This window comes from Salmo trutta, chromosome 4 (genome assembly GCF_901001165.1).
Source record: "Salmo trutta chromosome 4, fSalTru1.1, whole genome shotgun sequence".
Taxonomy (NCBI): domain Eukaryota; kingdom Metazoa; phylum Chordata; class Actinopteri; order Salmoniformes; family Salmonidae; genus Salmo; species Salmo trutta.
The window spans coordinates 19,008,774-19,030,995 of NC_042960.1; the positions used below are offsets into that span (position 1 = coordinate 19,008,774).

Consider the following 22,222-nt stretch of genomic DNA (forward strand, 5'->3'; position numbering starts at 1 on the left):
CAGTCCAAATTGCAATGAGGTGAAATAAATGTGTATACACTCTGTGTGTGTGTGTGTGTGTGTGTGTGTGTGAGAGAGTGTGTGAGAGAGAGAGAGAGAGAGAGAGAGAGAGAGTGTGAGAAAGAGTATGAGAGTGAGAGGTGGGGTATGGGCTCTGTTCCCCAACATCCATATAAAGATACACAACAATATTCAATGTGGAATAAAATACCATAATTTGTATTTTCACTTTGGTTTAAAACAATTTATAATAGGTATCACATGGACAGAGAAATTATGCCTGCAATGTACAATACAATTCAAACATTTCTGTTCTGTTAGCTTTCAAAATATGTCTTTAATATTATCCACAAATTGAACACATTGAAGCATGGCACTTGCCTTGTACACAGTTTACTGTTAGATGTTTAGATTAGATTTGACCCTGCATGTCAATTCACTACATTAGCTTTCAGGTTAGAGTTTCACATTCATAATACTATGGTTCTTAAAAAGAAATTCTATATTATATAAATGAAATCATTACAAATCATAATTACTGTTGTAATAGATTTAAAATTACACTTCAACAATAATCTGTGATAATACAATTGCTAACAAAAGGGAATTCAGATATTATTCTCCTGTTGTGGATGGATTTCTTATGTTATGACACTTTAGGTCTGCTCTCACATACCCATTGAGTACTCACTGAGCAAGGCTGGTCATTCCATGACTGAATAATTGCCCAGTGCCAAGACAGATCAGTGAACCTGTTGAAGACCACACAATCCTCCTCCCCGTCAGTATATTTTGGCTGTCCTCTTCTCCAGAACCTAAGAACCAGTTCAGCAGGAAATGATATCAACATGATATTAGTTCAAGAAACAATACGCTTCAAAAATAAACTACAAGAAGTAAATATTACTCACGTTGTTGTTGGTGTTGTTCCATCCACCCATTTCCAGATGCCTTCCATCTCTGAGTCAGTCAGACCAATCCAGAAGTGCACATCTTTTCCCAGTTTGTTTAGAAACACCTGGAAATAACATAGTTGGTGTGTTTAGTCTGTGTGTCTCTCTCTCTCTCTGTTTCTCTCTCTCATTCGCTATTTCCCGCTTTGTTTCTGCTCCGCCGCTCTCTCACCTGTTCCTCTCTGCTGTTTATGATCACCAGGTCTGCTCCTCCCCTTATACAGTCTGCTCTGCTCTCAGTCCAAGTTTTACTCTCTGTTGAAAGGTAATAACAGCTACACTACCAGTCAAACGTTTGGACACACCTACTCATTCGAGGGTTTTTCTTTATTTTTTACTATTTTCTACATTGTAGAATAATGGTGAAGACATCACAACTAGGAAATTACAACAATGGAATAATGTATTAACCAAAAAAAAAAAGTGTTAAACAAATCAAAATACATTTTTAGATTTTAGCTTCTTTAAAGTAGCCATCCTTTTCCTTGATGACAACTTTGCCCACTGCTTGAGCTCCTTTTCCTCTTATAGAATATTAGCTCAAAAGCACTGTGGAGCTCCTGCACTACAGTACCAGCACCCAAAATGAGTACAGTTACCGATTTCAGTCTAAGTCAAGCACTGCGCATACATACACTCACAGACACGTTAAAGTTAGTACCTTATTTATGGTGAGTGGCCTTCCTCTCCACCACTTTCTGAAGATGTAGTGCCTAGTCTGCCACTGTGCCAGACTGATTATTCACATGACTGATTGTTGCCTAAGTAAGAGGTGAGAGGGAGGGACTGCCATGCAAGGGTTCTTCAGGCTGAGGAAACCAAACTGAAACATTGTTATAAGAACTCTGCTCTGAACTATGTGTGTTTTCATGACTGCATTAGCACTACTGTAGATTACTGTGAGTGCACAATAATGTTCTATGTAACTTTGAAGGCAAGATTAAAATCTAGGTCAACGGACCTTGCACCTAGTCACACATAATAAGAAATCGCATGCATATGCCTGCGGTATGATAATAAAACAATGAAAGCCGAAGTACTTGATCTAAAGTGCAGAAGTATGAAAAATAATATTGTTACAATGGGAATAAAGGAGGATGAAAACGAAAACTATCAGTCAAAGGAGGAAAAAGTCGTCAATGAAACGTAATCTCAAGATGACGGACGAACAGGTGGAAACAAATTATTTACAAAAACCTCACTGTTTCGGTGGCTGAGCAGAGGGAAGGCCCCGTCCGATCGTAGCTATGCTGACCCACTACAAAATGAAAATTGCCTTGTTACAACAGGGTAGGGAATTGAAGAACACCCCATTCTCTATTAATGAACAATTTCCTCATGAAATAGTGCCCTGTACCCCACTTTCAAAAGGCTCCAAGCAGAGAAGCAGATTTAAATTTTTTATTTTATTTCACCTTCATTTAAACCAGGTAGGCCAGCTGAGAACAAGTTCTCATTTACAACTGCAACCTGGCCAAGATAAAGCAAAGCAGTGCGACACAAACAATAACACAGAGTTACACATGGAATAAACAAACATACAGTCAATAACACAATAGGAAAAAAAAATCTATATACAGTGTGTGCAAATGAGGTAGGATTAGGGAGGTAAGGCAATAAATAGGCCGTAAGTGGCAAAGTAATTACAATTTAGCAATTAAACACTGGAGTGATAGATGTGCAGAAGATGAATGTGCAAGTAGAGATACTGGGGTGCAAAGGAGCAAAAAATAAAAATAAATAACAATATGGGGATGAGGTAGTTGGATGTGCTATTTACAGATGGGCTATGTACAGGTGCAGTGATCTGTGAGCTGCTCTGACAGCTGATACTTAAAGTTAGTGAGGGAGATATGAGTCTCCAGCTTCAGTGATTTTTGCAATTCGTTCCAGACATTGGCACCAGAGAACTGGAAGGAAAGGCGGCCAAAGTAGGAATTGGCTTTGGAGGTGACCAGTGAAATATACCTGCTGGCGCGCGTGCTACGGGTGGGTGCTATTATGGTGACCAGTGAGCTGAAATAAGGCGGGGCTTTACCTAGTAAAGACTTATAGATGACCTGGAGCCAGTGGGTTTGGCGATTAATATGTAGCGAGGACCAGCCAACGAGAGAATACAGGTCGCAGTGGTGGGTAGTATATGGGGCTTTGGTGACAAAACGGATGGCACTGTGCAAGACTACATCCAATTTGCTGAGTAGAGTGTTGGAGGCTATTTTGTAAATGACATCGCCGAAGTCAAGGATCGGTAGGATAGTCAGTTTTACGAGGGTATGTTTGGCAGCATGAGTGAAGGATGCTGTGTTGCGAAATAGGAAGCCGATTCTAGATTTAATTTTGGATTGGAGATGCTTAATGTGAGTCTGGAAGGAGAGTTTACAGTCTAACCAGACACCTAGGTATTTGTAATTGTCCACATAATCTAAGTCAGACCGGTCCAGAGTAGTGATGCTGGGCGGTTGGGCAGGTGTGGGCAGCGATTGGTTGAAGAGCATGCATTTAGTTTATAATTTATAATTTACCATTTTAGATTTAGCATTTAGATTTAGCATTTAGAATGTTCGTCTAGTGGTCGATAAATTATATGTAAACAAACAAATATCCAAGGACTCGAAGATTACAACGTGGCTGTGAGTGATAGCTACCTCCTGTTGAAGTAGTCGCCGATGCATATTTACACAGTACAAATATGGATTAATTGAATTTTTACAAAAACTTTTTTTTCATGAACGACTTTTTGTATTTATGTTTTTATTCATGCAGTATGGAACCGTGGGCTATGTGGACTTACACGGAACCCAAACCGGCTGCGCGCGTGCGCCATCGTGCATAAATGTATTTTGTCCCCCTACACCAAACGCGATCACGACATGCAGGTTAAAATATCAAAACAAACTCTGAACCAATGACATTAATTTCGGGACAGGTCGAAAAGCATTAAACATGTATAGCAATTTAGCTAGTTAGCTTGCATTTGCTAGCTAATTTGTCCTATTTAGCTAGCTTGCTGTTGCTAGCTAATTTGTCCTGGGATACAAACATTGAGTTGTTATTTTACCTGAAATGCACAAGGTCCTCTACTCCGACAATTAATCCACACATAAAACAGCCAACCGAATCGTTTCTAGTCATCTCTCCTCCTTCCAGGCTTCTTCATATTTGAATTTATATGGTGATTGGCATCTACACTTTCATAGTATTACCACGACAACCGGCAAAACATTTCGTCTTTCAATCACCCACGTGGGTATAACCAATGAGGAGATGGCACGTGGGTACCTGCTTCTATAAACCAATGAGGAGATGGGAGAGGCAGGACTTGCAGCGGATCTGCACCAGAAATAGAAAGGAGTTCTATTTTAGTCCTTGGCATCGCAGACGCTTGTTGGCGCGCGCGAGCAGTGTGGGTGCAATAATTGAATAACATGGATTTCTACATTTATTTTGCGACGCTCGCGCACGCGACGTGTCCGGTTTGGACAGCATGTTAAAATACATTTGGATTTATGGTAATGCAGAATGGGTATGATTCACTTATCCTTTTTCTATTTAGGCATAATGGAGCTTTGGACTATATGCATGTAATATCAGGTTTTGATTTAGGGGAAGGTGAGGTTTTTTTCTTCATGATTTTTTATCTATTTAATTTGAAGATTGTACATTAGAAATTCCAACGTAGTTTTTTTTTGTTTAATATGATATGTCCTAATTGTAGAGGTCGGGTATATTATGACTTAAAAGCTGTGATATAGTGCGGCCCTTGTTCGCCGTGTGAATCCGAACGATTAGCTTTTTAGATAAAACTTAACAAACATGAACAGATTTATAGGATAAAGGATTATATCATTTAAAACCTGCCTAGGTTCTCTATTGGAATAGGCCTAGACGATCCTTTTATATTTCAAAAATACATCTCAATATAAAAAATGTAAAGGATGATTATTCTTCTGATACAAACCGGCAAATGGATGAATTAGGTATTGTCAACAGGGTTGGTGTCTCTACTGTGTGGCGGGCTGGTTAACACTGGGATAAAGTGATTACAGTTAACGGTAGAACTAATACAATAATTGGCTTATGGAAGCACTTCTCTAAGCGAGAGAAAGGTATATTATATATTTCTATATAAGCTATTTATCCTACCTTTTATATTCTTGATCCTAATGATATAGGCCTAGGTGTAAAACAGCCGAGGTGAAAGAGCAACAACCCTGGAATAAAACACATAATGTGGAGAGAGGGTTGGTTTTACAGGTTTACTTGCTCTGGATTGTCAGTACTGCATGTGTTCTTGGCTGTCGTGCCGTGGCTGTGTCGGAATCGATCGTGAGTTTAACTTAAGTATGCCTTCCCATAAGGGAGTGCCCGGGGTTGGCTTGCGGTCGGCTCTGGCACAGCCATGGCACGATACAACAGGAATACAACAGGATATAATGTGATCCCTAAGACAAATTTTTACTTGCAGTCATTTGCGGCCTTTAGAATCTGTTCCTTTTTCCTTCTTCCTTTTTTTGTCGGAATACAACAGGATATAATGAAGACTACAGGAAATATGTCTTGCATGTAATGGACATAAAAAAAGGACTCGTCTTGCGTTGCGATATATTTAGGTTGTTTTCTCTTAATTTTTAAAATTATTTTCGAACAATTGAATCCAATGAACTGAGCAGGCTGGGCTGACATGCTTATAGCCTTGCTCGGACTTTCAAATATGAGCATGCATGTATAAGATTGTGCTGTTATTATTTATATTAATATTATCTATTATTGTTACTCATTTTTTTCTGACTGTTTTCCATGTTATTTGGTTAGTTCTCTTAAGCATCCTCATAGATAATTATGTTATCATGGGACTGCCCATATTTCCCTCTGGCCAACGCCATTTGGCGGCCAAGGGTTTGCCTTAGGACGCGACGGTGTGTCATGAGTCAGTGAGATGGTCTGATGGTCTTAGTGACAACAGACCTAGATATGGGGGGAGGTTTCAGTGGGTGGAATGTTAGGACAATTGGAGGTTTACAAAGTTGCAGCTACAGTTTGCTTAACAGTGCAACTTATTATGGTACAGCTATAATGACACTTAATCATCATGGTGCTTTTTAATGGTAAGTTTACAAACATTGGTTGTGGTAAGTATAATTGAAACTTGGTTGTCATTATGTGGGGATATAAGTATAGCAAGTTATAATTGTAATTGCTTAGCAGATCATAAAAAAAGAAGATACATTTTTACATGGCTAAAAGATAAAGACTATAATATCTATTGTTTACAGGAAACTCATTCTACAAATATAGATGAGGTTGGGTGGAAAAAGTACTGGGAGGGAGAAATATATTTTTGTCATGGGCAAAAAAACCTCAAAAGAGGTGATTATACTAATTAATAAAAATTTTGATCTGATTGTGAAAACTGTGCAAACAGATCCGCAAGGAAGATGAATTATTTTAAATGTGCTATTTGACCAAAAACAGATCTCCCTAATTAATCTATATGGGCCAAATAATGATGATCCACACTTTTTCGAAAGTATATATAATAATCTATTGAGCTCACAAGCAACGAAATAACCTATTATAATGGTGGGAGATTATAATGTGGTTTTAAGTACCTCAATGGATCGTGAAGGAAATCATTCTACAAACTATCACCATCAAGCACTTAAGGAGATCACAAAGATCATGGATACATTAGAACTAGTGGATATATGGAGGTTGAAAAACCCTGACCTGGTGAGATATACATGGAGGAGGCTTAATCAAGCTAGCCGTCTTGATTACTTCCTGGTCTCGTTCTTGCTCGTTCTGGCATCAACATTTTTAAAAAGTATTAATAGGAGACCGAATGTGATCGGACCACGATCTAATTGGCCTCCATATAACTCTTACAGAATTTCCACGTGGACGGGGATATTGGAAATGTAATCAAAGCCTATTGGATGACAATTTGTTCTTAACTAACTATAATATAGGTACAGCAGATCCCCTTGTTGTATGGGACACTTTGAAATGTACTTTTAGAGGCCATTCAATACAATACTCATCATTAAAACAAAAGCAGTTTAGGTCAAAAGAGATTAGACTAATAAAGGAAATAGAGGAAGTAACAGCGCAGGTAGATGGTAATGAAACTGTATTATAGAGGCACAAAATAGGTTAGAGGAAAAACAAAAAGAAATGGAGGTACTTATTCACGAACTATCAAGTGTAATGTATTACAAAAATAAAGCGAATTGGATGGAAAATGCTGAAAAATGATTTTTTTTTTCTTGAATATTCAACATAGAAATTCTACCAAAAATAATTGACAGAAACTCGTTACAAATTATGGAGTTATCCATGATTCACCAAATCATATTTTGAAAGAGGAAGCAAAATATTTTAAGCATATGTTTTATTTTCAGTCTCCTCTATTTCCACTGAATTATATTAACTGTAAGGATTTCTTTCCTAATAATGATAATAATATAAAATTAACAAATGTAGAGAAAGACCTGTGTGAAGGCCATATTACAGAAGAGGAACTTTTTGAGGAAATAAAATATTTTCAGTCTGGAAAAACACCAGGGCTTGAAGGTATACCAGTAGAGGTACCACTCCACAAATTTCTTGTTAACAAATTATAGTTTTGGCAAGTCGGTTAGGACATCTATTTTGTGCATGACACAAGTAATTTTTCCAACAATTGTTTACAGACAGATTATTTCACTTATAATTAATTCCCAGTATCACAATTCCAGTGGGTCAGAAGTTTACATAAGCTAAGTTGACTGTGCCTTTAAAAAGCTTGGAAAATTCCAGAAAATTATGTCATGGCTTTAGAAGCTTCTGATAGGCTAATTGACATCATTTGAGTCAATTGGAGGTGTACCTGTGGATGTATTTCAAGGCCTAACTTCAAACTCAGTGCCTCTTTGCTTGACATCACCGGAAAATCAAAAAGAAATCAGCCAAGACCTCAGAAAAACAATTGTAGACCACAAGTCTGGTTCATCCTTTGGAAGCAATTTGCAAACGCCTGAAGGTACTACGTTCATCTGTACAAACAATAGTACGCAAGTATAAACACCATGGGACCACGCAGCCGTCATACCGCTCAGGAAGGAGACACGTTCTGTCTCCTAGAGATAAACGTACATTGGTGTGAAAAGTGCAAATCAATCCCAAAACAACAGCAAAGGACCTTGTGAAGATGCTGGAGGAAACAGGTACTAAAGTATCTATATCCAGAGTAAAACAAGTATGATATCGACATAACCTAAAAGGTTAATCAAGGAAGAAGCCACTGCTCCAAAACTGCCATAAAAAAGCCAGACTACGGTTTGCATCTGCACATGGGGACAAAGATTGTAGTTTTTGGAGAAATGTCCGCTGGTCTGATGAAACAAAAATATAACTGTTTGGCCATAATGACCATTGTTATGTTTGGAGGAAAAAGGGGGAGCCTTGCAAGCCGAAGAACACCATCCCAACCGTGAAGCACGGGGGTGGCAGCATTATGTTGTGGGGGTGCTTTGCTGCAGGAGAGACTGGTGCAGTTCACAAAATAGATGGCATCCTGAGGAAGGGAAATTGTGGAAATATTGAAGCAACATCTCAAGACATCAGTCAGGAAGTTAAAGCTTGGGTCTTCGGTCAAATGGGTCTTCCAAATGGACAATGACCTCAAGCATACTTCCAAAGTTCTGGCAAAATGGCTTAATGACAACAAAGTCAAGGTATTGGAGTGGCCATCACAAAGCCCTGACCTCAATCCTATAGAAAATTTGTGGGCAGAACTGAAAAAACGTGTGTGAGCAAGGAGGCCTACAAATTTGACTCAGTTACACCAGCTCTGTCAGGAGGAATGGGCCAAAATTCACCCAACTTATTGTGGGAAGCTTGTGGAAGGCTATCTGAAACGTTTGACCCAAGTTAAACAATTTAAAAGTAATGCTACCGAATCCTAATTGAGTGTATGCAAACTTCTGACCCACTGGGAATGTGAGGAAAGAAATAAAATCTGAAATGAATCATTCTCTCTACTATTATTCTGACATTTCGCATTCTTAAAATAAAGTGGGGATCCTAACTGACCTAAGACAGGGAATTTTTACTTGGATTAAATGTCAGGAATTGTGAAAAACTGAGTTTAAATGTATTTGGCTAAGGTGTATGTAAACTTCCGACTTCAACTGTATATGCAACAACAAAAAACAATCAATGCATTTATTTTCAGAATGCTGGATACAATAATACAATAATTTAGGACCCCATGATTTCAATCACTGCTGTTCTCTTAGTTTATTAAATATACCCTGAGTGTACAAAACATTAGGAACATCTTCCTAATATTATATTTTATCGGCTGTGGTCTTCAACCACACACAGACAGACAGTAACAGCAATTCTGTCCTCCTCTACTACCATTTCCAGTAAATAATTTGGTTCCAATTCAAAATGAATTTGTTTTGTATGAAACGTATGATAATATTGAACATAATTCTGATTGATTTATAAAACATTGCAGCGTTTGCAGTGTTTCATACATACTTATAACAGGTGATACTATTATACATGCCTTTAGTATTAGCAGTGTGTTAGTGTTAGCAATATGTCTCCATGTCCCCTCCATATGTAGTACATCTTTCATTTGAGTACACATATATTTCCATTTATATCCAACAGCAACGTGTTTCCTTTTCTCAGTGCAATGTGTCGACGTCTGTGTTGATAAAATGTCCCTATGTCCTCATCGCTGTTTTTTTATAATGTCTTGAAAAGGCTGGTCATGGCTCACATCAACACCATTATCCCAGAAACCCTAGACCCACTCCAATTTGCATACCACCCCAACAGATCCACAGTGTATGTAATCTCTATTGCACTGCACACTGCCCTTTCCTACCTGGACAAAGGGAACACCTACGTGAGAATGCTATTCTTTGACTACAGCTCAGCGTTCAACACCCTGATGCCCTCAAATCTCATCACTAAGCTAAGGACCCTGGGACTAAACACTTCCCTCTGCAACTGGATCCTGGACTTCCTGACGGGCCACCCCCAGGTGGTAAGGGTAGGCAACAACACAACTGTGATGCTGATCCTCAACAAGGGGGACCCATAGGGGTGCGTGTTTAGTCCCCTCCTGTACACTATCATTAAGTTTTCCGACGACACAATAGTGGTAGGCCTGATCACCGACAACGACGAGACAGCCTATAGGGAGGAGGTCAGAGACCTGGCCGTGTGGTGGCAGGATAACAACCTTGCGATCAAGACAAACGCGATCAAGACAAAGGAGATGATTGTGGACTACAGGAAAAGGAGGACAGAGCACGCCCCCATTCTCATCAACAGGGCTGTAGTGGAGCAGGTTGAAAGCTTTAAGTTCCTTGGTGTCCACATCCCCAACAAACTATCATGGTCCAAACACACCAGACAGTCTTGAAGAGGGCACAACAAAGCCTTGGCATGGGTCCTCAGATCCTCAAAAAGTTGTACAGCTGTATCATCGAAAGCATCCTGACTGGTTGCATCACTGCCTGGTATGGCAACTGCTCGGCCCCCAACTACAAGGCACTACAGAGGGTAGTGCGTACGGCCCAGTACATCCCTGGGGCCAAGCTTCTATCCCCAAGATAAGACTCCTTAACAGCTAATCAAATGGATACCCAGACTATTTGCATTTGCAAATTGAAATGAGGTGACAAATGTGTTTATGCACTCTATATATGAGAGAGAGAGAGAGAGAGAGAGGTTTCTTTTACGAAATATTAATGTAAAGAATTAAAGCTGTATTTTGTTCAATTGAGGTGAATAAAATACTGGACAATTTGTAGATTTTATTCAGAATAGCCACACAAATAGAGGGGCTCAAGCCCGGGATCCGTAGGGAAAATGGTGAAGAATGGTCAGTGGCTAGGTCACTGGCCTGAATCAACACCTACAGCTGTACAGTACAGTGTGCACACTCTCTCTTCCAATCACATGAGTAGATTATCCCACGGTTACCAGAGGAATTGACTTGGTCCCATAATTACCTTGCTAAAGCACAAAGCTCTGGTTCACTTAATTATAGTTATTGATAGAATATGTCATTTGACTAAGTGACATTATTATATTAAACATCTTGACTATGAGTGCATGTTATTATGGCAACACATCACAGATTTCTGAAAAAGCTCATGAACAAAGGTCAAATGATCAATACTTTTATTGTCAGTGTGCGCGATGTAATACATTAAAAGATGGCTGATCTCTTAGCTTCTAAAATGTTTATTTGTAAAATCATTCCATCTGACAAAGAAATTATCAGTTTAAAGCAGCTGTCTTGTTCACAGTGAAAGCCACAGTTGGATGGATAAATTATGACTGAACCTACATGTCGCATCAGCTTCCAGGTTAGTTGCATTCTCATATTACAACGCAATCAATTCTCTTAAGCAATCTTAAGTAATTCTACCTACTACTGTAATGTTCTGTGCTTTGACCTTCTATATGCCTTTCTTGGCAGTCATAGTTAACTGGAATGTTTTGCAAAGATTCTTATTAATTTTCTCTACAATTTGTGCTACTAATGAAATGCAGGAAGCATTAATCTTAATGTCGGAGGAAATCTAAACGCCATTGTAAATTCAAAAGGGAATTCAGATGATCCTGGACACATGCCAAAACAGCCGACTTGAAGAATTAACATCTGACGTAGATTCAATGTTAACTTTTATTAATGTTAATCGTGTCACGACTTCTACCGATGTCGATGCCCCTCCTTGCACGGGTGGTGCTCGGCGGTCGACGTCACCGGTCTTCTAGCCATCATTGATCCATTTTTCATTTTCTATTGGTTTTGTCTTGTCTTCCTACACACCTGGTTCCAATCCCATTAATTACATGCTCTGTATTTAACCCTCTGTTTCCCCTCATGTCTTTGTCGGAGATTGTTTGTGGCTATGTTTTTGTACATTTTGTATAGGTGTGTGACGGTTATGTTCACCCATGTTTATTTTATGTACGTTGGTTTTGCAGTTTGTTTTAATGTATTAAACTACTCCAGTTACACCAAGTTGGTTTCTCCTGCGCCTGACTTCCCTGCCACCGACACACACGACAATGACAAATCGTTAGCTAATTACTGGGCCTTTTTTTTTTTACATGTGTTATGGGTCATCCGTTTTCCTACCAGGTCTTGTCAGAATCAATTTGAAGGAGACGCACTGCTTTGTATTTTTTTTACAATGGAATTCAGACATTCTCCTGTGGGCAGATGCCATCACGATGTGTAGGCCTATTAGGTGTGTATTTGCATACCCAATGGATAAGCAATGAGCAAGGCTGGTCATTCCATGACTGTATAATTCCCAGGTTGTCGCTGAAGCTGTTGAAGACTGCACAGTTCTCACCCCCCTGGGCATTATTTGGCTCTCCTTCTCTCCAGAACCTAATAACCAACCAGTTCAGTCAACAGTCAAGGCAGGAGGAAAAACAAGTGATTATTGGTTACTCTGCCTGTTCCATTGTAATTGATATGTTACTCTGCATTTCACTCACTGTGTTGTGGTTGGTGTTGTTCCATCCACCCATTTCCAGATCCCTTCCTTCTCTGAGTCAGTCAGACCAATCCAGAAATGCATTTTCCCCCCCAATGTATTTAGAAAATGCTGCATACAAGAAAAGCAGTAAGTGTTGTTGTGTTCTCTCTCTCTCTCTCTCTCGCTCTCTCTCTCTCTCTCTCTCTCACTCTCTCTCTCTCTCTCTCTCTCTCTCTCTCTCTCTCTCTCTCTCTCTCTCTCTCTCTCTCTCTCTGCTGTTTATGATCAACAGGTCTGCTCCTCTCTCTCTGCAGTCTTGTCTGCTCTCACTCCAAGTTTTACTGTTATTAGAGAAGTAATAACAGCTACATCTGAGTCTCCTCCAACCATCAGGACAGGGTCCTATAGATAGAGAATGAGTACAGCTAATTCAGCTATACAGACCAATTATTATATACTATCATTATATAATACAGAACAATTGCTATTGATCATTATATCATCCCCTACATTCACATTCTTACAACATAATACTTACCAAGCTCAGATATCTTCTTCTCCTGCTCTGAAACTGTTCTCTGCAGCTGGAGTTTCTCCTCAGTCAGGTTGTTGTATGAAGTCTGGAGTCTGGACAGTCCGTAATACTGTTCATCATCTGTGATTGAAAAGAGAAGCGATCACACACCAACAATCTATATTTGGCTCACTCGTTCTTGCACACACATTCCCAAACACACACATAAATACACATGCAGGTACACGTGTGAGTTGAACACTCACAGTGCACAGAGAGGCTTATGACTGTGATCAGTAGGACAACTGTTAAAGGAATTTTATATCTTGATGATAATAATCAATAATCAATTCGCCTTGACTAATGCCCAAGATTTGTAAGACAATGGGTTAAATAATTAGGCAAGGACTCAGCTTTCTGCAAAAGGTTTCTGTAGCTTTATTCATGAGAACGTTCTGAGGTCAGGATAACAAAACAGTCATTTTATAGTTCTTGCTTACTTACGCACATGCATTTACACACAAACTGTTGGTGACCTGCATCCCCCATTGACTTCTCACGCTGTTTATCACATTCTAGCTCAGCCTGTTCCTTTCCCTCAAGGTTAGGAACCCTTTGAAGTTTTACTCCCTTTACCATCTGTCCCCTGCTCTCTATACTAATTGCATACACACATTTCTTTCCCTCTCCAGTGGTTCCTGGACTTTCGGGAACTAATCAGACCAATCGATCACTACATTGATTATTACATTGATTATTCATTAACCATGCTGTATGACTAATAATTCATCATAGTTTATTGATTCATTTACCTTTATTAGATAATTCTCTTATCAACAACACACAGCAGAACCAGAGAAACTGTAGCCATCCTCCAAGGCTGAGATTTCTGATTCACACGCTTCAGTCCTGCAGATGTAGAGAAACAAGTTGTTACATACACTTCACAAACCAATGCTGTTCTACCAAGAGGAACTGAGTCTTGTGGTCTTCCAACAGAAATCAAATGTATTTCTGTCCTCCTCTACTATCACTTCCATCCAAATTATATATAAACATTTAAAAAATGATGCTTGAAACATTAGAAGTCCATCTAAAAATGAGGAACCTTTCCACTAATTGCCTCACTGTTTCTCATTAATGATGATAATAAACCTCTTTATATTGATGTTGTAGCCAGAGAACTTCTTTAAAGCTGCTTTGCCCCTTGGGCCCACTGAACACATCTGCTATCCCCTCAGCTCTATGACCGATGTGGGACGATTAAGCACCGTTTATAAGGCAATTTGATTTCGGGGGAATATTCTGAGGTGTCGGGATCTGGGACTTTCATCCTTACTCGGATGTATTTAAATACCTTTAGTTTGCAGTGTACTCTTATCAAAATGTACTTCTCAGTCATTATTGTCTGTAAACACACTTACTTGTTCCAGCCTGTGGACTCTGGTGTAAAGTCTCATAACCAGCAGCCAGATCATCACAGTCTTTCACACTGATCTCCTCTACATTGGCATAGATGTCCTCTTCTATCTCCATATATCAATGATGATGACAACTGGTACTGTGTGTATAGTCTCTGTCGCTCTGTCTCTGTCTTTGTACACTGTCTGTCTCACCGATGCTCTGAATGTCCTTACAGTCCAAATTGCAATGAGGTGAAATAAGTGTGTGTGTGTGTGTGTGTGTGTGTGTGTGTGTGTGTGTGTGTGTGTGTGTGTGTGTGTGTGTGTGTGTGTGTGTGTGTGTGTGTGTGTGTGTGTGTGTGTGTGTGTGTGTGTGTGTGTGTGTGTGTGTGTGTGTGAGAGAGAGAGAGAGAGGTGGGGTGTGGGCTCTGTTCCCCAACATCCATATAAAGAACACAACGATATTCAATGTGGAATAAAATACCATAACAGTTGTATTTTCACTTTGGTTTAAAATAATTTATAATATGTATCACATGGACAGAGAAATTATGCCTGCAATGTACAATACAATTCAAACATTTCAGTTCTGTTAGCTTTCAAAAGATGTATTTAATATCATCCACTAGGAGCTCAAATGAATTAGTAAGTAGCCTATAATTATCATCCCATCTGACAAAGAAATAAACACAAATTGAAGCATGGCACTTGCCTTGTTCACAGTTCACTGTTAGATGATTAGATTAGATTTGACCCTGCATGTCAATTCACTACATTAGCTTTCAGGTCAGTGTTTCACATTCATAATACTATGGTTCTTAAAAATCAATTCTATATTATATAAATTAAATCATTACAAACCATAACAACAATCATTACAAATCATAAGAACAATCATTACTAATCATAACTAATGATGTAATAGATTTAAATTACACTTCAACAATAATCTGTGATAATACAATTGCTAACTCAAAAGGGAATTCAGATATTATTCTCCAGTTGTGGATGGATTTGTTATGTTATGACGCTTTAGGTCTGCTCTCACATACCCATTGAGTACTCACTGAGCAAGGCTGGTCATTCCATGACTGAATAATTGCCCAGTGCCAAGACAGATCAGTGAACCTGTTGAAGACCACACAATCCTCCTCCCCGTCGGTATATTTTGGCTGTCCTCTTCTCCAGAACCTAAGAACCAGTTCAGCAGAAAATGATATCAATATAATATTAGTTCAAGAAACAATACGCTTCAAAAATAAACTACAAGAAGTAAATATTACTCACTGTGTTGTGGTTGATGTTGTTCCATCCACCCATTTCCAGATGCCTTCCATCTCTGAGTCAGTCAGACCAATCCAGAAGTGCACATCTTTTCCCAGTTTGTTTAGAAACACCTGGAAATAACATAGTTGGTGTGTTTAGTCTGTGTGTCTCTCTCTCTCTCTGTTTCTCTCTCTCATTCGCTATTTCCCCCTTTGTTTCTGCTCCTCCGCTCTCTCACCTGTTCCTCTCTGCTGTTTATGATCACCAGGTCTGCTCCTCCCCTTATACAGTCTGCTCTGCTCTCAGTCCAAGTTTTACTCTCTGTTGAAAGGTAATAACAGCTAGATCTGAATTTCCTCCAACCGTCAGGACAGCATCCTGCAGGAAGAAAGTACAGTGATGAATATAGTCATACATCCAGAAAATAATTTTCAACATGTCACAATCAACTCAAATTCACAGTTATTATCATGGAATTGATACTCACCCAGTTCTTCTGACATCTTTTTCTCCTGCTCGGAAATTTTCCTTTGTAACTGGTCTCTCTCTCTAATCATTGAGTTGTAATGCATTTGTAACTGGTCTCTCTCTCCAGTTATGGTGATATAATGAGTTTGTGATTGGTCTCTTTCTTCAGTCAAGCTTTTATAACGGATCTGTAACTGGTCTCTCTCCCTCTCCAACTGTTCTTTCTCTTTAGTCAGGTTTTCATAACTAGTCTGAAGCTCTTTCTTCTCTATGGTGTGGTTGGCTGTTAGGAGATAATGAGTTTTGGACAGTTGATTGCAGTCATCGTCATCTGTGACGGAACAGAGAGCTGTTATCCTTCTGTTGTTAACTTTCTTACACACGCATAACTGCACTCAACCTAAAGTCCAACATGTGAGAATGGAATACTCACGGAGCACAGAGAGACCTATGACTGTGGTTAGTAGGAGAACACACAGCAGTCCCAGAGAAACTGTAGCCAGCTTGTAAGGCTGACAGTTCTGATTCTCATGCTTCGGTCCTGCAGGTGTAGAGAAACAAGTGGTTACACACACCTGACCTCATCCTATCTATTCTATTCTACCTCACAAACCAAGGCTCCTCTGATACAATGAGGAATTGATGCTATGGTCAACAATAATTCTGTCTTCCTCATCTCAGTCCCACTTCCATATGACTGAAAATAAATTCAAACCAGAGGTACCATGCCCCCTCAGATTTGTCATGTAAAAAAAAAAAAATGCTTTAGATTGTACATTTGTTGTTGTTGTTTCTCTATAATACTGCTAGCCACCTAGCAATTTTATGAAGTCGGCTTTAGCTAGCCGAGATTGCTTCCCAATCTCCAAACCTCATAACTAGCTACCAAGAAGCCATTTCAGTTAGAGTAGCTAGCTTGTCTAACTAAGCTGGCATGCATGCTGGCAAGGTTGGTAGACTTTAGAAAAGCAAGCATTTACCAAATGTACTGAATAAGACTCACATTCCTTTCAATCTTTTACCCAGATTTTAGCAGAGAAGCAGAAAAGCATATTTAGTTGATGAATATTTTTAAAGAGTCAGGAGAGGAGGATGCAGACAGCTCGAGAGGTACGCTTAGATATGCAGTGATGGGTTCGGATTTCTAAACTTTAAATATTATTAATCATTAGTTAAATTAGAGACGAGGGGTGCCATAGTCTAGGGTCTACACCAGAAGTTAATGGTAGGAGGAAGAGTTACGGTGGGTGCAATGAAGCTTGGAATGTACTGAGGTCAGGGAGAACGATCGCATGTGGCAGGCATTGATAAGGGGGAGTGTCACACCCTGATCTGTTTCACCTGTCCTTGTGATTGTCTCCACCCCCTCCAGGTGTCGATTACTATCCCTGGTGTATTTATCCCTGTGTTTACTGTCTCTCTGTGCCAGTTCGTCTTGTTTGCCAAGTCAACCAGCGGTTTCCTTGATCCTATTCTTTCCCAGTCTCTTTTGGTTCTAGTCCTCCTGGTTTCGACCCTTGCCAGTCCTGACTCCGAACCTGCCTGCCTGACCACTCTGCCTCTTCTGTCTTCAAGCCTACCTATCCCCTTGTACTGTTTGGACTCAGATCTGGTTACTGAACCCCTGCCTGGCCTGACCTCGAGACTGCCCTTCGCCTGGTACTGTTTTGGACTCTGACCCGGTTTATGAACTCTCGCCTGTCTCCGACCTAACTTTTGCCTACCCCTTGGATTATAATAAATATCGGAGCTCAACCATCTGCTTCATGTGTCTGCATTTGAGTCTCGCCTTGTGTCCTTAAAGGGAGAGAGCCGTGGATAAGGGGGTCGAGGTCAGGTCAGGTCCCGTTAAGGGAAGAGAAACCGTTTATTGCCCGTATCACTTACTTTCCTGCCTAGCAATAAAGATACAATGTTTAGCGAGAAGGAGGAGACTCCACACAAAGTGGGGTATGTATACCACCACTGGTGGAACCATGTTTTTGTCGGTACAGCTGTTCGATCCTCTGGGATGAATAAACTTGGTTTAAGCTTTCATATTGTCCGTCGAGTTCTTACTCTGATAATTAGAACCTAACACCAAAAAAATAAACATATTTTTTTTACATAGAATTAAGCACATTGATTATGGCTCTAGATTACAGGAAAAAGCTGTTTCAGGTGTTTGAACAATGCAAAATTCTCCAGACGGCCCTGATTCAGACTATCAAATCGTTTTGATTTTCACATTGTTGTTTGTTTTGCTTCAAATGTGTAAATCAAGTAAATGTGTCCCTCCTAAAGGTTATTCATATTTTCACTGTAGTCACTTCACAAGATAGTTTCACCATTTCTACACCACATTCCACAGCATCCAGATTCCATCCACCATTCCCTCAGATCTGTCACCTACGTGTTAATCTGTCATGTCTTTGGACTCTTTAGAGCAGCTCTTACTGTAGGTCTGGTTTACACATTCTTATTTATGATCAAAAGAATGTGTGTGTGTGTGTGTGTGTGTGTGTGTGTGTGTGTGTGTGTGTGTGTGTGTGTGTGTGTGTGTGTGTGTGTGTGTGTGTGTGTGTGTGTGTGTGTGTGTGTGTGTGTGTGTGTGTGTGTGTGTGTGTGTGTGTCAGTCAAGTCATGATAACTCTCAGTAAGAAGCCGTAAAACACACTTACTTGTTCCAGTCTGTGGACTCTGGTGTAAAGTCTCATAACCAGCAGCCAGATCATCACAGTCTTTCACACTGATCTCCTCTACATTGACATAGATGGCCTCTTCTATCTCCATATATCAATGATGATGATGATGATAACTGGTACTGTGTGTATAGTCTGTCGATGCTGTCTGTCTCAGTGATGCTCTGACTTCAGTCCAAATGACAATGAGGTGACAAAGGTCAAGTGTTTATGTAGTGTGTGTGTGTGTGTGTGTGTGTGTGTGTGTGTGTGTGTGTGTTAGTTGTACAAGACCGTGTGTGTGTGTGTGTGTGTGTGTGTGTGTGTGTGCGTGCGTGCGTGCGTGCGTGTGTGTGTTAGAGAGGTTCCTGTTCCCTATTTGTATAAAGAACAGAAATATATCACAGGTGAAATAAAGACAAATTATACAACTTGCCTTCTTTGTATTTTATTCTAAACCATTATCTTATTGATTACAAAAAGATTTTAAAAAATATCATTACATGTCATATTTTAGTAAGTTAGCAGACACTCTTTACCAAAGCAACTCACAGTCAGTGCATTCAACTAAGGAATGTAAAAACAACCACATATCACAGTCTTTGGAAGGCAAATACGTGAAAAATCAGTGCCAGTGAGAAGAGACAAGAGCAGAAAGACATACAAGAGTAATGTGTTATAAGTATTGAGTTAACATAATCATAAAACATAATAATACAACTATTTGTAAGTCGCTCTGGATAAGAGCGTCTGCTAAATGACTTAAATGTAAATGTAAATGTAAACTATTTCATTTATGGTCTACGGACCTCAGGGTTAGGGTCAATTAGATTTCAATTCAGTCATTTCCCAAAGCTTTTCTGTTTGGAAAATGTTTAATTTCAGTTTACTTCCTGAATTGACTTAGTTGACATGGAATTGACCCCAACCTTGATGGACCAACAGCAGCACAACGGCTACAATGACTGCTACCTCTACAACTTCCCTAAGATGACCAAAACAATCAAAGTGATGACCAGGAGAACCATTAGGATGACTACAAAGGCACTAAAGACTTTGCAAGATCTGGTGCACCGTTTTCTTGGTGATAGTCCCGTCTGGGAAGTGGTCTGGTCCTGCTCCGGATCCCAAGTGTTATGGTCCGGACCAGATCGTTCTGAGGGTTGGGAAGGTTCGGAGCCATACTCCCACGAGATGACATCCGAGTTTTTCTATAATGAAACGATAACAGAGATTACATTTTTTGCTATAATGAAACAACGAGAAGATACGTATTTCTTCTTCTTTTCTTCTTTGATTTTTACAAAAAAAATCATAGAAAGAAAGTTTCCATTCGTTTTTAAACAGATAATATATAATCTGTTGAAAATGATAACATATTATTTGTAGCATAACAATTTGACTATTTATATAATAACATAACTATTGTATTTACTATATGACCTAACCTATAAACGCACAATGGCTAATATCAGACGTGTCTCTCTAAAGACGTGCTCAAAATAACAGAAGCGATCACCAAGAAGACACAAAAAAAGATGAAGACCTTGAAAGCTCTGAGGAGGCGGTCTCTCAGCGACAGCCCCATGTAGCCCGTCTGGTACAGGAATGTTGCTAGCTCCAGCTCAGGGTCCCGGATGACTCGGATCAAATCCGGATTTACAAGGTGGGTGCGTTCGGAGTCAAACTCCCCCCGGCCGCCGTTCTCCTTGTGCTCGGTGACATAGGTGGCCGTCACGTCCCCCTGCTTCAGCCTGATGATGATGCGGTCCTTGTTGCATTGGCGGTAGCCCAGGGAAAGCCCGTAGTCCTGGCTCACGTAGTCCGGTAGGTCCTCAGCTTTGGAATAGGTCTCTGTGTTCAGGTTGCCCACCTCGAAGTAGCTTTCCCTGCGGTCTCGCGATAGAACTGGGAGAATCTCCTCGAAGTTGCCAAAGTAGTGGAAGCCGAAGTCGCCTCTCTCAGGGTGGCACTGTACCAGCATGTTGCCATGGTGATTGAACGCCACACACTCGTTGGCGAACCAGAAGAGGAGTTTGAGGCCGTGTCGGGGGGGAGGACGGCCGAAGCCAGAGTCCTTCAGGTCTTGTATGGTGCTCAGCTGACTACCTTCTTCTCTGACAGACCGCACCATCGTGAACTGTAGGGATGATAAAAGATGGAATGGAGAGATAGAGAAAGATAGAGAGAGAGAGACGGAGAGAGAGAAAGATATATATATATATATATATATATATAGAGAGAGAGATATATAGAGAGATAGAGATATAGATATATAGAGATATATAGAGAGAGATATAGATATGTATATATAGAGAGATTTATAGAGAGAGATATATAGAGAGAGATATATAGATATATAGAGAGAGATATATAGAGATATATAGAGAGAGAGATATATAGAGAGATATATAGAGAGAGCGAGATATATATATATATATATATATATATATATGAGAGAGAGAGAGAGAGAGAGAGATATATATAGAGATATAGAGAGAGATATAGAGATATATATATATATAGAGAGAGAGATATATAGAGATATATAGAGAGAGAGATATATAGAGATATATAGAGAGAGATATATAGAGATATAGAGAGAGATATATAGAGATATAGAGAGAGATATATAGAGATATATATATGAGAGAGAGATATAGAGAGAGATTATTTATATATATATATATATATGAGTGAGAGAGAGAGAGAGAGAGAGAGAGAGAGAGAGAGCGATAGAGAGATATAGAGATATTCAGGCATCAAAGTAAAGTATTAAAACCAATATCAAAAACCGGTTTCCAAACAAGTAGGTTGCTAAAAACACCCACCAACAGATAATAATGTTCGTATCACACTGTTGCATAGATAAACTCTACGCACACGCAAGCACGGACACACACTAACATACATACACTCACACACAGACCCACAGACACACACACACACACAAGCACGGACACACACACACACACACACACACACACTAACATACATACACTCACACACAGACCCACAGACACACACTTTAAAGTTAGTACCTTATTTACGGTGTGGCCTCCCTCTCCACTACTTTCTGAAGATGTGGTGACTAGTCTGCCACTGCTAGACTGGTTATTCAAGTAGAATTATGCAATTGACTGATAGTTGCCTAGGTAACAGAGGGAGCGACTACCATGGGTTCATCAGGGTGAGGAAACAAAACTGAAACGTTGTCATTGGAACCTTGATCTGGCCTTCGTGTGTTTTCATGTCTGCATTTAGCTCTACTGTAAATTACTGCGAGTGCACAATAATGTTTTATGTAACTTTTAACCCAGTGTGAATTTGAAGGCAATATTAAAATGTACGTCAATGCACCTTGAATCTGGTCATAAATAATAACACATTGCATACACTAAAAAGTCATTGCAAGCCGTGCGGCGCAGCCGCTCCCTGCGTACGTACTCGT

The 22,222-nt window shown here is 39.7% G+C and overlaps 2 protein-coding genes and 2 long non-coding RNA genes across 4 annotated transcripts; all 4 read right to left on the reverse strand.

Moving 5' to 3' along the window:
- Positions 1-951: 951 nt before the first annotated feature.
- LOC115192005 (uncharacterized) lies at positions 952-1,860 on the reverse strand. Its single transcript, XR_003877855.1, has 3 exons — positions 1,615-1,860; positions 1,126-1,208; positions 952-1,018 (listed from the first exon to the last, which is right to left on the reverse strand). It is a non-coding gene; the product is annotated as an uncharacterized LOC115192005 (long non-coding RNA).
- Positions 1,861-12,740: 10,880 nt separating this feature from the next.
- On the reverse strand, positions 12,741-13,273 carry LOC115192006 (uncharacterized). Its single transcript, XR_003877856.1, has 3 exons — positions 13,241-13,273; positions 12,999-13,115; positions 12,741-12,862 (listed from the first exon to the last, which is right to left on the reverse strand). It is a non-coding gene; the product is annotated as an uncharacterized LOC115192006 (long non-coding RNA).
- Positions 13,274-15,317: 2,044 nt separating this feature from the next.
- LOC115192004 (C-type lectin domain family 6 member A) lies at positions 15,318-19,020 on the reverse strand. The gene is made up of 6 exons (XM_029750091.1): positions 18,772-19,020; positions 16,545-16,652; positions 16,131-16,442; positions 15,882-16,021; positions 15,665-15,774; positions 15,318-15,568 (listed from the first exon to the last, which is right to left on the reverse strand). Exons 1-6 carry the CDS (start codon positions 18,881-18,883, stop codon positions 15,400-15,402), a joined length of 951 nt encoding a protein of 316 aa, XP_029605951.1. The 5' UTR covers positions 18,884-19,020; the 3' UTR covers positions 15,318-15,399.
- Positions 19,021-19,203: 183 nt separating this feature from the next.
- LOC115192008 (uncharacterized) lies at positions 19,204-21,897 on the reverse strand. The gene is made up of 3 exons (XM_029750092.1): positions 21,813-21,897; positions 20,318-20,911; positions 19,204-19,982 (listed from the first exon to the last, which is right to left on the reverse strand). Exons 2-3 carry the CDS (start codon positions 20,903-20,905, stop codon positions 19,746-19,748), a joined length of 825 nt encoding a protein of 274 aa, XP_029605952.1. The 5' UTR covers positions 20,906-20,911; positions 21,813-21,897; the 3' UTR covers positions 19,204-19,745.
- Between the last annotated feature and the right edge of the window lie 325 nt (positions 21,898-22,222).

Bases quoted from the DNA above. Each gene is read 5' to 3' on its own strand.
- LOC115192008 (XM_029750092.1), bottom strand. From the start codon at position 20,905: ATGGTGCGGTCTGTCAGAGAAGAAGGTAGTCAGCTGAGCACCATACAA. The intron at 19,983-20,317 runs GTCTTCATCTTT...GTTTCATTATAG, and splicing joins GCCTCCTCAGAGCTTTCAAG to AAAAACTCGGATGTCATCTC.
- LOC115192004 (XM_029750091.1), bottom strand. From the start codon at position 18,883: ATGGAGATAGAAGAGGCCATCTATGTCAATGTAGAGGAGATCAGTGTG. The intron at 16,653-18,771 runs GTAAGTGTGTTT...CTACACCTGCAG, and splicing joins GAGTCCACAGACTGGAACAA to GACCGAAGCATGAGAATCAG. The intron at 15,775-15,881 runs GTGAGAGAGCGG...TGTTATTTCCAG, and splicing joins TAAACAGCAGAGAGGAACAG to GTGTTTCTAAACAAACTGGG.